At 40.0% G+C, this 16,345-nt stretch overlaps 1 protein-coding gene across 1 annotated transcript in view; it reads left to right on the plus strand.

Moving 5' to 3' along the window:
* The window catches only part of LOC134219563 (uncharacterized), a 28,780-nt gene extending 25,548 nt beyond the window's left edge, over positions 1-3,232 (plus strand). Inside the window, exon 3 of the mRNA XM_062698328.1 lies at positions 3,092-3,232. Within this exon, the coding sequence (XP_062554312.1) occupies positions 3,092-3,232 (141 nt within the window). The remainder of the gene's footprint in view (positions 1-3,091) is intronic.
* The last annotated feature ends 13,113 nt before the right edge of the window (positions 3,233-16,345 follow it).

Genomic DNA, 16,345 nt, shown 5'->3' on the forward strand with positions numbered 1-16,345 from the left:
TTATAATACAGGCAAGGATAATTTAAACGTTGTTCGAAATAAACCTATATCAAACTATAGGAAATCGCGTTGGTTTTTCAAATATAATTATATTTATAGTGAAAATGTGATGTGCTTTATGTGTTGTGAAGTGAATTTTGGAAGGATACATTTGTGCTAGCTTGAAATTGAGTGGAAAACAACGGCGTGAAAACAGATGAATCTGCTAGTAGCAATCGAGCAGTGCATCAAACCATCAGTTCAGAGGTAGGAAAACGAAAAAAAGTGCTTTATAATTTTATCTTTTAATAATTTGATTCTTGTGAATTGAAACTTAACAAAATTTTGAATAATATTCCAAACATTCAAAAATGTGTTCCATACATAATTGTGTAAATACGATGTGAGAAATAGTGATTAAATTGTTTTTTCATTTGGTTTATCGACGGTTGGGATTAATATACGGTCTGTTATTAATATGGGAACAGATACCCTATTCAAGAGCTTTAACTCCATAGACAATGAATATTGAATGGTCGTTCCAATAGTTGGAAGTCAATTTTAATCGAGGTTGCGAGTCTTTAGCATCAAGGATGTTAACGATCATTTAGTAATTTGCGTTCGATCTACTAGTAACGTAGTTACAGCAATATTTTCAGAAACTTAGACTAAATGAAAATGAAATTTCAATAATTTAGTTTAAGTTACTGCTACTAGCGCTATAACTCCGTTAATAGTTGAATTCTAGCAACAAACCATCAGGCAGATTTGTAGAAAAACCTTCGCACTAGAAGTCCACCATACAACACATTTTGAAAATCAGCTTCTGGAATGTGTTATTGACAAACTACTAAATGATCGAGCGCAAATTGCTTAACGATCGATAAAATCCTTGATTAGCATGATATGATAATCAGGCTTCTCAGAAGGAATCAGTGAAACGTGTAATTCAACAAAATAGCCAGAATTTGTCTGTGATATCTGCACCAGGGGCAGATACTTCGTACAGAAAGTGTGACATGAGCGGGATATAAAATGCTATTTTTTGCGTTACGTAATCAGTGGTTCTTTCCTAAGGTGCTATTTTCGTTCAGTTCAAGTCTCTGGAATGTTGCTTTCAGCTATGTGAGTTCTCTTTTCGCCAGCGTTTGGAGGGGAGGCGCTGTAGCCAGTGTAATGAAAGGTTTAGTTTCACATACTAGTTTTCATACAAACTTGAACCGGCTTGTGCTCCCCCAGGTTTTGTTCGATTCGGTTTTAGGAGAACACTCGGAGCATGGAACGGAATCGAGTGAGCGTGTTGGAGCTGGGTCGTTTTTGAACCACCCTACTAATATTTCATGTTTTTGCCTTTCTCGTACAACTAAGTTGTACCGAAAGGCTATCATTTCACTCCAAATTTGAACTTTTGATAGAAGTCCCGGGGACCCATAGTGTTATATACCATTCGACTCAGCTCGATGAGCTGAACAAATGTCTGTCTGTCCGTGTGTGCGTGTGTGTGTGTGTATGTGTGTGCGTGTGTGTGTGCACAAAATGCCATAAAAAACATTAGCCAAATTTTCACATAGAAACTCTTAACCGATTTTCTTGCAACAAGTTGCATCCGACAGAGACTAAACCGCTGTTGATCACTATTGAATTTCATAATAATTGCAAATTGCAAAAAATAGATAATATTAAAATAGTGATGAGACATAGTTACATAGAACAATAATGTGTTATGAAAAATGCTTTGCATCTATGAATATTTTTTCCGTGGCTTCCCATTAAGAGTTTCATCGCACTATAAAGATGCTCATGTTGCACGCATTTAGGCGTAAGTATGCTCTTCGTTCAGTTTCATAGTACTATGAAATTGTCCGAAAGTCAAAATTCGAACATAGGAAATTCGAGAAACTTTTGGCAGCGCCATCTGTCGTCTACTAGTGTAAATTTTCTATCATAACATTAGACGTTACACCGTCGTTTTGCCTTTCTTGTACATCATCGAGGTGTAAGCATAAAGGCTACATGTATTACCTTTTTGCGCGAGAAAGGCGCCATCACCGTTAGGTGGATTAATCTGGGTTTTTTTTATAAATACGACACCTGTAGTAGTACAGTATATGACAGTTTTTTTTTTTTTTATTATTCCTTCCTTTATTTGATAGGCACTCTGTGTTACTTAACCGCTGCTGTGCCGAGATCTACTGTGGTATTCTGCTGTACAGAATCCACACAGAATCTATTTTTAGATTTTTCCATTACCATTATTGTTGTCGTTGCCAGTCCATCTCATCGTGAGTCCATTGTGTCCATTTGTCCGTGTCGTGGATCCAATGATCGTTGCGCATTGTTCGATTGCCATTTATCCGGGTACGTTGGAGGAATGCCTCCGAGAAGAACAAGTTGCCAGTCGTCATCAGGCAGTCGTAACGGTAAGGGCGCTCCCCAATACGCCACCGTGTAGGCTGCGCATCCGACGACTGACGAGGGTTTTGGTGGAGGGGCTGGGAATCGAACCCATGACCATTCGCTTGTAAGGCGAACGTGTAGCCAACTACGCTACGGGACCCCCATATGACAGTTTTTATTGTACCAATACTTTCAAAGCTTTGTTTTGGTACTCAACCCACCTTCACCTTAAGGTGATCATACAATAATACATCACGTGTTTTTTCTAGCATTTTTTCAAGAGCACTAAGATTGATGACTTCTTCTTTACTGCTTCGGATGCATTCTACGATGTCATAGTGAGACATGGATTTATGATCGCATTTCGTCTACGCAACTATTCAGTACATCTTATACAGTTTTCCGAAATGATCAAAACTAAATAAACAGCATTACATCAAGGGCAGGGGCGTCCTAATTGACGCGTTTAAGTTGTTGCATAGATCCTATACCGGTATGTGACTCCCTCGAACAACTATGGATCAGGATTAAAATACCCTCTGGTACTGCTAGCATCGGAGTTCTTTACGTACCGCCAGACCGACGAACAAATGTCACTGATATTAATAATCATGTCGACTCCATTCGGGCAATTCTTTCGGATTTGGATGGTTTGGGCGTCGCAATTCAGTTTGGAGATTACAATCAATTCAATCCGATTTGGTCTACTCCGCAGAATACGTTCCCGGTCTTGGGTGTGCAGCAATCGTACATTTCGGCCTCAAGCTCAATTTTGTTAGACGGATTCAGTTTAAATGGCCTGTTTAATGCTATGGAACATTTGATCGATCTCGATCTGAACCATCCGACCCTTTAGATCACCATTCAACTGAAACTCCCAACGGTGTACGAAGTACGGTTTCGGGCCACCATTTTTGAGAATGTCGAAAACGTATACTTTCTCTTTACCGTCTGTATCTCGTAACTTTTCACAGCGGCACACACAGAAAAGCCCAAAAATATAAAATCATGTCCCCGCTACAATATAGACTACGAAACATGCTCAAAAAGTTTTTTTTTACTAATTTTATTTGCTAATTATCTAATACATGCATTCATCTCTTAGACTAGGTGTTCCGGGTTTCCTTAACACTATCATCCTTATTTGCTATGTTACTTTTTAGTTATTATTAATACATTTCAATTGCCTCTGGCAGTTCGAATTTTTCCATGTAGCCATGCACCATGTAGGAATTACAATGTTTTCAACTTAAACTACACTTAACCTATTTTATACTAAGGGTACAAGGAGTTAATCGTTGCAATAGAAGATTGCAACGATTTTTTTGAAGATCATTGGTACTATACCACGGAGGCAATTTCAGAATCATTTTCAAAATTTTATTTTGAATCCTCTGAAGTGCCTTCTTTCTGGTATTGCAGCAAATAGTCCATATTGGCACAGCATACAACATGGCAGGTCTAAAAATTTATTTGTAAATCAAAAGTTTGTTCTTAAGACAAAGTTTTGATTTTCTGTGTATAAGTGGATAAAGACACTTAATATATTTGTTACATTTGGCTTGAAGGCCTTCAATGTGATTTTTAAAAGTTAATCTAGCAGAAGTCCTAGATATTTACCTTCGCTAGACCAATTAATTGGAACCCCATTCATAGTGACAATATGTCTGCTAGAAGGTTTCAAATAAGAAGCTCTCGGCTTATGTGGGAAAATTATAAGCTGAGTTTTGGAAGCATTCGGAGAAATTTTCCATTTTCGCAAGTAAGTGGAGAAAATATTTTTGCAATCTACTACAAATGACACGAAGGCTTCGCCCTTTGGCGGAAAGGCCCGTGTCATCTGCAAACAAAGATTTTTGACACCCTGGTGGTAAATCAGGTAAGTCAGAAGTAAAAATGTTGTGCAATATGGGCCCCAGTATGCTGCCTTGGGGAACACCAGCTCTTACAGGTAATCTATCAGATTTAGAATTCTGATAGTTTACCTGCAGTGAGCGATCTGATAAATAATTTTGGATCAGTTTAATAATGTACAGAGGAAAATTAAAATTCATCAATTTTACAATCAAACCTTAATGCCAAACACTGTCAAATGCTTTCTCTATATCAAAAAGGGTAACTCCAGTCGAATATCCTTCAGATCTGTTGAGCCGAATTAAGTTCGTAACTCTTAATAACTGATGAGTGGTTGAATGCCCATGGCGAAAACCAAATTGCTCATCAGCAAAAATAGAATTGTCATTAATAAGAATTATCATTCTATTTAAAATAATCTTTTCAAGCAGTTTGCTGATTGAAGAAAGAAAACTGATTGGGCGATAACTAGAAGCCTCAGCTGGATTTTTGTCCGGCTTTAAAATTGGAACAACATTGGCGTTTTTCCATTTATCTGGTAAGTATGCCAATTGAAAACATTTGTTAAATAAATTAACCAAAAAGGATAAAGAGCTCTCAGGAAGTTTTTTGATAAGTATGTAGAAAATACATCATCACCCGGGGCTTTCATATTTTTAAATTTTCTAGTAATAGATCTCACTTCATCCAAATTAGTTCCCAACGAAGGGTCTTTTTTTTCCATCACGAGTGGTTGGCGAAGGCGGTTGTGTGTCGTTGCGCTCCGCAAGTATTTAATTTTATTTTTTTTCTCGTCGTGTAGCCACTCGTATCGCGGCGTCTTAACAATTTTTAAACATTTAAACTTGACGTATAAATATTTTTTATTTTACATACCCGCGCGTTCTCGTCGCGTTCAACTTTACCCCGCAGTGCTTATCTTTTAAATATTTTGACCTGACCCGCGCGCATTTCGCGTTTAATTGTGCCATGAAGTGTGGAATAAGAAATTGTGCGCAAAGTGACAATCACTTTTTATGGCGCTGTTATGGATCCTGCAAACGCACCTTTCATGCAGCATGCATAGGCGTCCAAAGGAATCACGAAGAAGTGCTACGCACTTTTATGCTGCCTCTCTGTAATGATTGCCAAGAAAAGTTCGCGCAAGAACTCAATCTTAATAAATTATCAATGTCTCTGAAAAACATTTCTGAGAACATTGAACACACATTAGTGGCAAATCATAAAGTGCTCACAAATTTTGAGACCTTAAACAACACACACGATGAGGCGATTGCTCACGTCGAAACAATGCTTACCAACATTGAGCGGGGCGTCATCAATGTCACCAACAACAACAGAGCATACGCTACAGAAATTAAAAACAAGCTATCAGCATTTTTGGACACACCTCCTCCGGACGACCTCATAGTAGAAAAAGCGGTTAAATCAGCTACAGCAGCAGCAGTGGAGGCGATGGAAACAACAACAATTTCAATGGGCCTTATTCCACAACTAATAAATGACCTCAGAAGCGACCTGGTGCCATCGTCTCTAGTCCTCACTGAATCAAAAAATTGGATGAATTATTGGATGAAGTGAAACATGTTTCTGCTGCCGTTTCCAACTTAAGTAACAGTGCAGAAATAAATTCACCTCCTTTACACAACACTTTGGCAGACGAGCTATATGACCTTTCGACTACTGAGCTGTCTCCACAACAACAAGAACTGCATCAACACCAACAACATCAACAACAAGAACAGCAACAACAATCTTTCCAAGACTCCAATGAACGGCAAAAGGCATCAGAACATCTACAACAACATCAAAATCAACAATCCCAGCAAGACGTGACCAATAATGCAATCATGGACCTGTTTGCAGAGCGTCGAGCCAAATTCTCTAAATTGAGCAACGAAGCTCAATCGAAAAAGACCTTTCTTCCGCTGGTTGGCGGATGCTGGGAAATAAATGGTATTGGAGGCCAGACTGGTCGACATATGACAAGAAGCTGAATAGGCAAAAGCTCCAAGAAAAAGCCGTTGATAAGGCTAGACGACGAAGGAAACGAAAAAAACAACAATCCGTTCGTATCAGCAACAAAAAACCTGCAACTTTCAAAGATCTTACTCAAGGACACATGGGTAAAGACAAGGAACTACTTGCTATTGCTAAAGTTAAATTTGCCGGTCCACCCTCTATCTCCGACCATCCTATCCCTGGTCTATCGGTCCCAAAACTGATTAATTTTAGAAAGGGTGAAACTATCAACCCATATCGAGCAGAACCACCTATTCAAAAAGAACAACATCAACCAGAAAACTATCAACAGTCACAAAGCCAACAACAACAACAACAACAGCCAGCACAACTTTCTTGCAGCAGTGAAAGCCGACTTCAAATGGATATCGAGCACCTCCTCTGCTGGACCCAATGCGACCACCTATAGTAAGACTCACATAGCAATCTGCTGCGTCTGGTGATCGACGTTTTTAAAAGCACGACTACGGGACCCAAAATTATGGACATTGTGCGGATGTTCCTGTCTTACTTGCACGACCAGCCACCTACAGTATGCATTCGTGGAACCACCAAAACCAGCGCCACTGCAATGCTAGCATCTGAAGGACTACCAACAGACTTACAACTATTGCGTCAAATTTTCCTGGATGTACACGAGGATCTAGGAATATCTCGCAACGACGCCTTGGCAGACCTTCAATCACACCGTTCGTTCCTTTCCAGTGAACGCACTCAACAACTTCAACGCACTAGGGAGGCCGCATATAAATTCTACAGCCCACCAAATTTTCATCGGCAATGACGCACTCTCCGGAAGTAACATTAACAAGTGAAGATAACACGCTACATGAAACATCAGAAGAGGTAAATATTTCGTCGACCGTCATACTTCCGAAACAGAATTCGACTGAAGTTCTAATTTATTGTCAGAATTTCAATCGAATGAAAAGCCCAGCCAAAATGAAGGATATATTTAAAAATTTATTAAGCTCATCCTTTTCGATTATTCTGGCAACTGAAACAAGCTGGGATGAAAGCGTTAGGAGGAAGAAATTTTTGGAAGTAACTTTAATGTATTTAGAGATGACAGGAGTTTTCTCACGTCTCAGAAAAGTCCGGTGGTGGTGTTCTAATAGCTATTTCAGCAAACTTTAATTCAGAAATCATCACAACAAATAAATTCAATAAATTTGAGCATGTCTGGGTGAAAACCTATATACCTGGAGAAATGCATATATTCGCATCGGTATATTTCCCACCTAATCATGCTTGTAAGCACAACTATGAATCTTTTTTTGAGTGCGCTGAACAAATACTATCAGAACATCCACCGGAGGTTAAAGTTCACATCTATGGGGACTTTAACCAACGCAATGGTGACTTTATTCTAGACTCAGAAAACGAATGTATCCTACTGCCAGTCGTTGGGGATAACGAAACTTTGCAATTAATTTTTGACAAGTCTGCAAGTTTAGGATTGAACCAAATTAATCGTATAAAAAACTATCAAAATTGCTATTTGGACCTCTTGCTGACAAATATCTATGAAGATTTCTGTGTAACAGAATCTATCAATCCATTGTGGAAAAATGAAGCGTTCCACACTGCAATCGAATACTCGTTATTCATTCATGAGCAACAAAGACCCAACGATTGTGAGTATGAGGATGTCTTTGAATATAATTTAGCGAACTATGAAAATATTCGAGATAGGTTAAGAAGTGTAAACTGGCAAATAGTTTTAAGAAATGAAGAAAATGTCGAAGCAACTGTTAACACTTTTTTTTTCCAAGTTCGTTTATTTGGTAGGCTCAGGCGTGTATAACACTTTACGGAGCCACGTTTCTTTGTGATATGTACAATCGACATAATCTTATTATTAAATTAGTAAGAGAGGGAAATAAGCCAACGTACTCGTGGTGACTCGAGGTTAGGTTTACAATGTTTAAGGATGGATGGGGATTAGGATTCGGGAAATCTGTTAACACTTTTTACAGATTATTATCTGACATAATCTCACAAGAAACTCCACTAAAACGAAAACGACGTCATAACAATAATAAAGACTCAATTTAGTATAAGCGGCAAATCAAGAATTTAAGAAATCGCAAGCAAAAAGCACACAAAATTTACAAAAGTCATAACAGTAATGAAAATTTAGTATATTACTTGGACGTATGCGATCAATTGAATTACGCTATCAGTAACGCATTGGAAGATTACAATTCAAAACTGAGAGCGAAATAAAGTCCCGTCCTAAGAACTTCTTTAATTACGTAAAACAAAACTGAAATCTAATAACTTTCCATCAATTATGCATCTTGATGAAAACGCGGGGGATAGCTCGGAAAAGAACTGTAATCTTTTGCAGATTTTTCCAGGAAACCTATTCTACATTTTCTGAAAATGATCGTGACCACGACTATTTTGCATTTTTCCAAACTTTTCAAATGATATTGGAGTGAATCAACTTCATGTCCATGACATTTTGCAGGCCCTACGTAGTTTAGATGCTTCGAAAGGTCCTGGTCCTGATGGAATCCTCCTATATTTATGAAAACCCTAGCAGTGGAACTAACCACTCCATTATTTTGGCTATTTAATATGTCACTAGAATCAGGAAGATTCCCAAATATATGGAAAAACTCATTTTGATACCCATTTTCAAATCTGGAAAAAAATCAGACATACGTAATTATCGTGGAATAGCCATTATCTCTTGCATTCCAAAACTTTTGAGGCCATAGTAAACGAAAAATTATTCAAACAAGTAAAAACCGAATAACAGACGCACAGCATGGCTTCTTTAAAGGGCGTTCAAGCTCAACTAATCTTCTTGAATTTGTTGACTATACCCTGAATGCAATGGATAAAGGAAACCATGTAGAAGCTCTTTATACCGACTTCAGTAAAGCATTTGATCGCATAGATATACCCATGCTTCTATTCAAATTGAAAAAAACTGAATTGAGCCTGGACAACTCAAATGGCTTGAATCCTACTTAACTGATCGCCAATTGATTATAAAATTTAACAACAATAGATCAAAACCCATTCAAGCCACTTCCGGTGTCCCCTAGGGCTCTCATTTGGGGCCTCTATTATTCATAATATATGTAAACGACATTTCTTCATTCTTGACAAACTTAAAGTGTTAATCTATGCAGATGACATGAAGCTCTTTTGGAAATAGGGAATAAAAATGACCTCAACATATTCCAGAACGAAATATGCACATTCTACGAATGGTGCAATAAAAGCCTATTGCAACTGAATGTAAAAAAATGTAATCTTATATCATTCAGCAGGAAAAGAACAGCATCAAATCTCTCAATTACATTAGGAAACCAGGTTGTAGAGAAATGCGATAGAGTTAGGGATTTAGGAATTATCTTAGACTCCAAACTAACGTTCATCGACCATTACAACACCATTATTCATAAAGCAAATAATATGATGGGTTTTATAAAACGTTTCTGCTATAACTTTCATGACCCATACACAATTAAAACATTATATATTGCTTATGTAAGGTCGATACTGGAATATTGCAGCATTGTATGGTCTCCATTTTCAATAGCACACGAAGAAAGATTAGAATCAGTACAAAAACAATTCCTATTATTTGCTCTTCGTAAATTAGGTTGGACAACATTCCCACTTCCATCATATGAGGCACGCTGCAAGCTTATAAACATTCAATCTTTGAAAGAGCGTCGTGAAACTGCAATGGTTTCATTTATTAACGATATAGTTTCGCAGCGTATTGATTCAACAAACATTTTATCGAAATTAAATTTCTACACACCATCTCGACAACTGCGTCATCGACATACATTTTTTATTAATCACTGCCGTACAAATTATGCAAAATTCGGACCTCTCAATCAGATGATGGCCATCTATAATCAACACTGCGAAACTATTGACTTTACAATGTCTCGGCAGAACCTAAAAAAATATTTTGTCACAATTCGAAACCTACACATCTAATTTTACATTAAATTCCAAAATTAAACACTACTTAACCAAACTATTTTTATTTTTAAACACTATAATACCGTTTTTATAGCATTAAGAAAATAAAGAAAAACATGTATATTGTATATGTACTAGTCTACGTCGGTTGACGAAATAAATAAATAAATAAATAAATAAATAAAATAAATAAATAAATAAAACATTATGTTGATTGAGAATGTCATCGAAGCTCCGTGTGACCTGATCCTCAATTGGACTAGTGAGACCTAGACTAAAATTATGGGCACTCTCGAACTGCTGAGCAAGTTTTTGAGCCTTTTCGCCATTTGTTAATAATATTTTATTTCCCTCTTTAAGCGCTGGAATTGGCTTTTGAGGTTTTTTAAGAATTTTCGTTAATTTCCAAAAGGGTTTCGAACTGGTATCCAATTTTCAGACATTATTCTCTAAGTTGGTATTTCTCAGAATAGCGAAACATTTTAAAATTTCATTTTGCAAATCTCGCCAAATAACTTTCAACGCGAGTTATCGCGAGTTCTTTGGTATTGCCTTCGCCTCACATTTTTAAGACGGATCAGTAGCTGAAGATCGTCGTCAGTAATAATGGAGTTGAATTTAACTTCACATTTCGGAATTGCAATGCCTCTGGCTTCGACAATTAAATTTGTCAAAGATTCGAGCGCATTGTCAATATCACTTTTGGTATCGAGAGGAATATCAACATCAAAATTCCTATCGATATACGTTTTATATAAGTCCCAATCAGCTCTATGATAATTAAAAGTAGAGCTGATTGGATTATAAATGGCTTCTTGTGAGATTTCAAACGTCACAGGAAGGTGATCAGAGTCAAAGTCAGCATGAGTTACCAATTGGCCACACAGGTGACTTGAATCAGTTAAAACCAAATCAATTGTCGAAGGATTTCGAGTGGATGAAAAACATGTTGGGCCATTGGGATATTGAATAGTATAATATCCCGCAGAACAATCTTCAAATAAAATTTTTCCGTTGGAATTGCTTTGAGCATTATTCCATGAACGGTGTTTGGCATTGAAGTCACCAATTACGAAGAATTTAGATTTGTTGCGAGTTAGGATTTGAAGATCAGCTTTCAACAAATTCTTTTGCTGCACATTGCATTGAAAAGGCAAGTAGGCTGCAATGAAGGAAAATTGTCCAAAATTTGTTTCAACAGAAACTCCCAAGGTTTCAAAAACTTTGGTTTCGAACGAGGAAATTAATTTTTGTTTGATACGTCTATTAATGACAATGACGACACCACCACAGGCGCTGTCAAGACGATCATTTCTGTAGATAAAATAATTTGGATCTCTTTTAATGGAGAGTCCTGGTTTTAAATACGTTTCAGTTATAATGGCAATATTGAGGGCAGCTGGGACTATGTCCAAGGGCTTGACGATCCCTCCCCAGGCCATCTGCGAGTTGTGGCGCCTGCCTAGGATGTGGTGGGGTTTGACAGTGGGCCCTGTTAAACCTCTATAAAAAGCTGCATGTATCCGCAAGTAGGCTCCACCAAAGCGACCGTCCTGGTGTTAGGTGGGAGCCCAAAGCCCAAGTCCGTGGGACGCTAATAAGCTGCCTGGAAACTGCCCAATAAGCTGCCTGGAAAACCAATAATTACGAACAATATAACGAACGATATAATCGGTAAAGACCTAGGCGAAGAATACAGGATCACGATTGAAAGCTTGGAACATGGAACTGCAAGTCGCTAGGTTTCGCAGGTTGCGACAGGATAATCTACGATGAATTACATCCCCGCAACTTCGACGTCGTGGCGCTGCAGGAGATTTGCTGGACAGGACAGAAAAGCGTTCATCGGGCGGCTACCTTCTACCAAAGCTGTGTCACCACCAACGAGCTGGGAACCGGCTTCATAGTGCTGGGTAAGATGCGCCATCGTGTGATTGGATGGCAGCCAATCAACGCAAGGATGTGCAAGCTGAGGATTAAAGGCCGTTTCTTCAACTATAGCATCATCAACGTGCACTGCCCACACGAAGGGAGACCCGACGACGAGAAAGAAGCGTTCTACGCACAGCTGGAGCAGACATACGATGGATGCCCACTGCGGGACGTCAAAATCGTCATCGGTGACATGAACGCACAGGTAGGAAGGGAGGAAATGTATAGACCGGTCATCGGACCGGATAGTGTGCACACCGTATCGAATGACAACAGCCAAGGGTACATAAACTTCGCAGCCTCCCGCGGAATGGTAGTCCGAAGCACCTTCTTTTCTCGCAAAAATATCCACAAGCCCACATGGAGATCACCTAACCAAGAAACGGAAAACCAAACCGCAGTGCTAATATTGATTCCGAGCACTACCTCGTTGCAGTATGCCTGCACTCAAAACTCTCGACGGTGTACAACACGCGTCGAAGTCGGACTAGCCCAAGCGGTAGCGGTAGACCAGCCCAATAATACACGCAGCAGCTGGAAGTGGCACTCCCAACGGAAGAGCAGCTAGGCGCAGCGTCTCTTGAAGATGGCTGGAGAGATATTCGATCCGCCATTGGTAGCACCGCAATCTCTGCACTTGGCACGGTGCCCCCGCATCAGAGAAACGACTGGTATGACGGCGAATGTGAGCAGTTAGTTGAAGAGAAGAATGCAGCATGGGCGAGACACAACACCGCAACACCGCACGAGGGGGAACTAGGCACGATATAAACGAGCGCGGAACAGACGAAACTCGATTTTCCGGAGGAAAAAGCGCCAGCAGGAAGATCGAGACCGTGAAGAGACGGAGCAACTGTACCGCGATTATAAAGCACGAAAGTTCTATGAGAAGTTAAACCGTACACGTAAGGGCCACGAACCACAGCACGATATGTGTAAGGACATAAACGGGAACCTTCTTACGAACGAGCGTGAGGTGATCCAAAGGTGGTGGCAGCACTACGAAGAAAATCTGAATGGCGATGTGGCAGACGAAGATGGCGGTATGGTGATGGACCCAGAAGAACGCGCGCAGGACATAATTTTACCGGCTCCGGTTCTCCAGGAAACCCAGGAGGAGATTGGCCGGTTGAACAACAACAAAGCCCCTGGGGTTGACCAACCTACCAGGAGAGCTATTTAAACACAGTGGTGAGGCACTGGCTAGAGCGCTGCACTGGGTCATTACCAAGATTTGGGAGGAGGAAGTTTTACCGCAGGAGTGGGTGGAAGAAGTCATGTGTCCCATCTACAAAAAGGGCAATTAGCTGGATTGTAGCAACTACCGCGCAATTACATTGCTGAACGCCGCCTACAAGGTAGTCTCCCATATTTTATGCCGTCGACTAGCACCAATTGCAAGGGAGTTCGTGGGGCAGTACCAGGCGGGTTTTATGGGCGAACGCTCCACCACGAACCAGGTGTTCGCCATTCGCCAAGTACTGCAGAAATGGCGCGAATACAACGTCCCAACACATCATCTATTCATCGACTTCAAAGCCGCTTATGATACAATCGATCGGGACCAGTTATGGCAGCTAATGCACGGACACGGATTTCCGGATAAACTGACACGGTTGATGTGCGTAGTTCGAACAAAACCTGTAAATTTCCATTCAAGTGGATGTAACAAATTGACCTCCGTGTTAAGCAACATAAACCTATAGGTTATTTTAAATTTACACGTGCTGTAATTTACGAGTTCATATTTTTATAGGAAAATAAAAAAAATGCTACCAACATGAGAATCGAACTTCAATCCACAGGGTGAGAGGCCATCTCGTTAGCCACTCGTGCATTTCAACTTCTTGAAAGCGAGTCGACCAAAGAGTAACAAGTTAAGCGTTCTGTCGATTTAATTATTCTTCATCAGACTGAACTTAAATTTACATGACACGGAAACTTCTTCGAGACGCAAATGTTTGAGACTCAGTATACATACATCACAGATTTCTCGAAGGGATGTTAGAAAATCATTGAGTTACAGCGATGAAATGCTACGTTATTATGGCCACTTTGTACAAACATCCAAATATTTCAATTTGATTGATGCTTATATAAATAAAATTAGCGCCAGCTGCAGTTTGAATGAAATGGAATGAGATTTGTTTTGATTTGTTTTGACAGCCACGTTCTCGCACAACAAGGTTTCCGTTAGACGCATGTAAAATTAAGTAATATTGAATGGAAATATCAACGATTTTATCGTTTACTTCACAAAAATTTAAAATTATGATCTGGTACACATTCCGTTACCAAATTTTACATTCAGTGAGGATTTCCGTCGTGTCTAATTTTCAGTATATTTTACGAACTATAGTTCGAGTTTCAGGGGCATTCTCGAGTCCCTTCGAAACCCGCAGAGGGTTACGGCAAGGTGATGGTCTTTCGTGTCTGCTATTCAACATCGCTTTGGAAGGGGTAATACGAAAAGCAGGGATTGACACGAGTGGTACAATTTTCAATAAGTCCGTCAAGCTATTTGACTTCGCTGACGACATAGATATTATGGCACGTAACTTTGAGAAGATGGAGAAATCCTACATCAGACTGAAGGGGGAAGCCAAGCGGATCGGACTAGTCATCAAAACGTTGAAGACGAAGTACATGATAGGAAGAGGTTCAAAAGAAGACAATGTTAGCCCCCCACCGCAAGTTTGCATCGGTGGTGACGAAATCGAGGTGGTTGAAGAATTCGTGTACTTGGGCTCACTAGTGACCGCCGATAACGATACCAGCAGAGAAATTCGGTGACGCATAGTGGCTGGAAATCGTACGTACTTTGGACTCCGCAAGACCGATCGAATAGAGTTCGCCGGCGTACCAAACTGACTATCTACAAAACGCTTATAAGACCGGTAGTTCTCTACGGACACGAGACCTGGACGATGCTCGTGGAGGACCAACGCGCACTGGGAGTTTTCGAAAGGAAAGTGTTGCGTACCATATATGGTGGGGTGCAGATGGCGGACGGTACGTGGAGGAGGCGAATGAACCACGAGTTGCATCAGCTGTTGGGAGAACCATCCATCGCTCCACACCGCGAAAATCAGAAGACTGAGGTGGGCCGAGCACGTAGCCAGAATGTCGGATAGTAATTTGGAGAAAATGGTTCTCGACAACGATCCGATGGGAACAAGAAAGCGAGGTGCACAGCGGGCAAGTGGATCGATCAGGTGGAAGATGACTTGCGGACCCTCCGTAGACTGCGTTGCTGGCGACGTGTAGCCGTGAACCGAGCCGAAAGGAGAAGACTCTTATATACCGCACAGGCCACTTCGGCCTTAGTCTGAATAAATAAATAATTCTTAGGAACAACACTATATTCTATGCAAGAGAAGAATAAGCGTGGACGAATTTGGCTCAAAGTGAAAATTAATCGCTTGACGACTGCAGAAAGTTGAGGTACATGCCACAGTTTGTTTATTTTTAGTGTCGTACGCTGTCTTGAACTGATAATTAATTCGCAATGTTCATTTTAAAATTATTAATTCATTTGCGAGAGTTATAAAACTCTTTAAAGCGGAATTCATGAATGTTATGCTTTTTGAGTTACCACAATCAAGTCTATCATGTGGTGGGTTTTCTTGTGCAGCTGGTCACACTCAATTTTCTGATGTCCGGACTGGTTACACGACACACGTTATGCCCAGGAAAACTTAAATAAATTAATTTCAAACCTACAATTTTCCAAGTTGAACTGAAAACTGAACACAGTCACTTTAGAAAGACGATGGCCCGCTGGACTTCACATTCATTAATTTACATTCATTGATACCCTTTTGCGGCCTGATTGAAATATCCTGCACTCAACCATTCTCGATGTGAGCTCAATCACTCTTATCATTGTTGTTAATTGCATCCCAACGATTGGAGAGGTGCTCCAGATTATTCGCTCTGAAGTGGTCTCCAGAGCGGGCCCACTTCTAGCAAACACGCGCGTTTCGAATCGAACAGCGAAACAAAATTATTCCATTCCAATTTCATTACAAATTCAACACTCTGGGGAACACATTAATCACGCTATGGCGACGACGATAGATGCGACATGGCGTTGGCGGGAACAGTTTCCAACAGGAGCTGTTGGAAGCATTCAAATGCTTTTTTGTCGATTCTCAGTAGTTCATAATCTGCTCCAGTAATTATGATACTCGACGATGAT

The sequence above is a fragment of the Armigeres subalbatus genome, chromosome 3 (assembly GCF_024139115.2).
Source record: "Armigeres subalbatus isolate Guangzhou_Male chromosome 3, GZ_Asu_2, whole genome shotgun sequence".
Classification (NCBI taxonomy): domain Eukaryota; kingdom Metazoa; phylum Arthropoda; class Insecta; order Diptera; family Culicidae; genus Armigeres; species Armigeres subalbatus.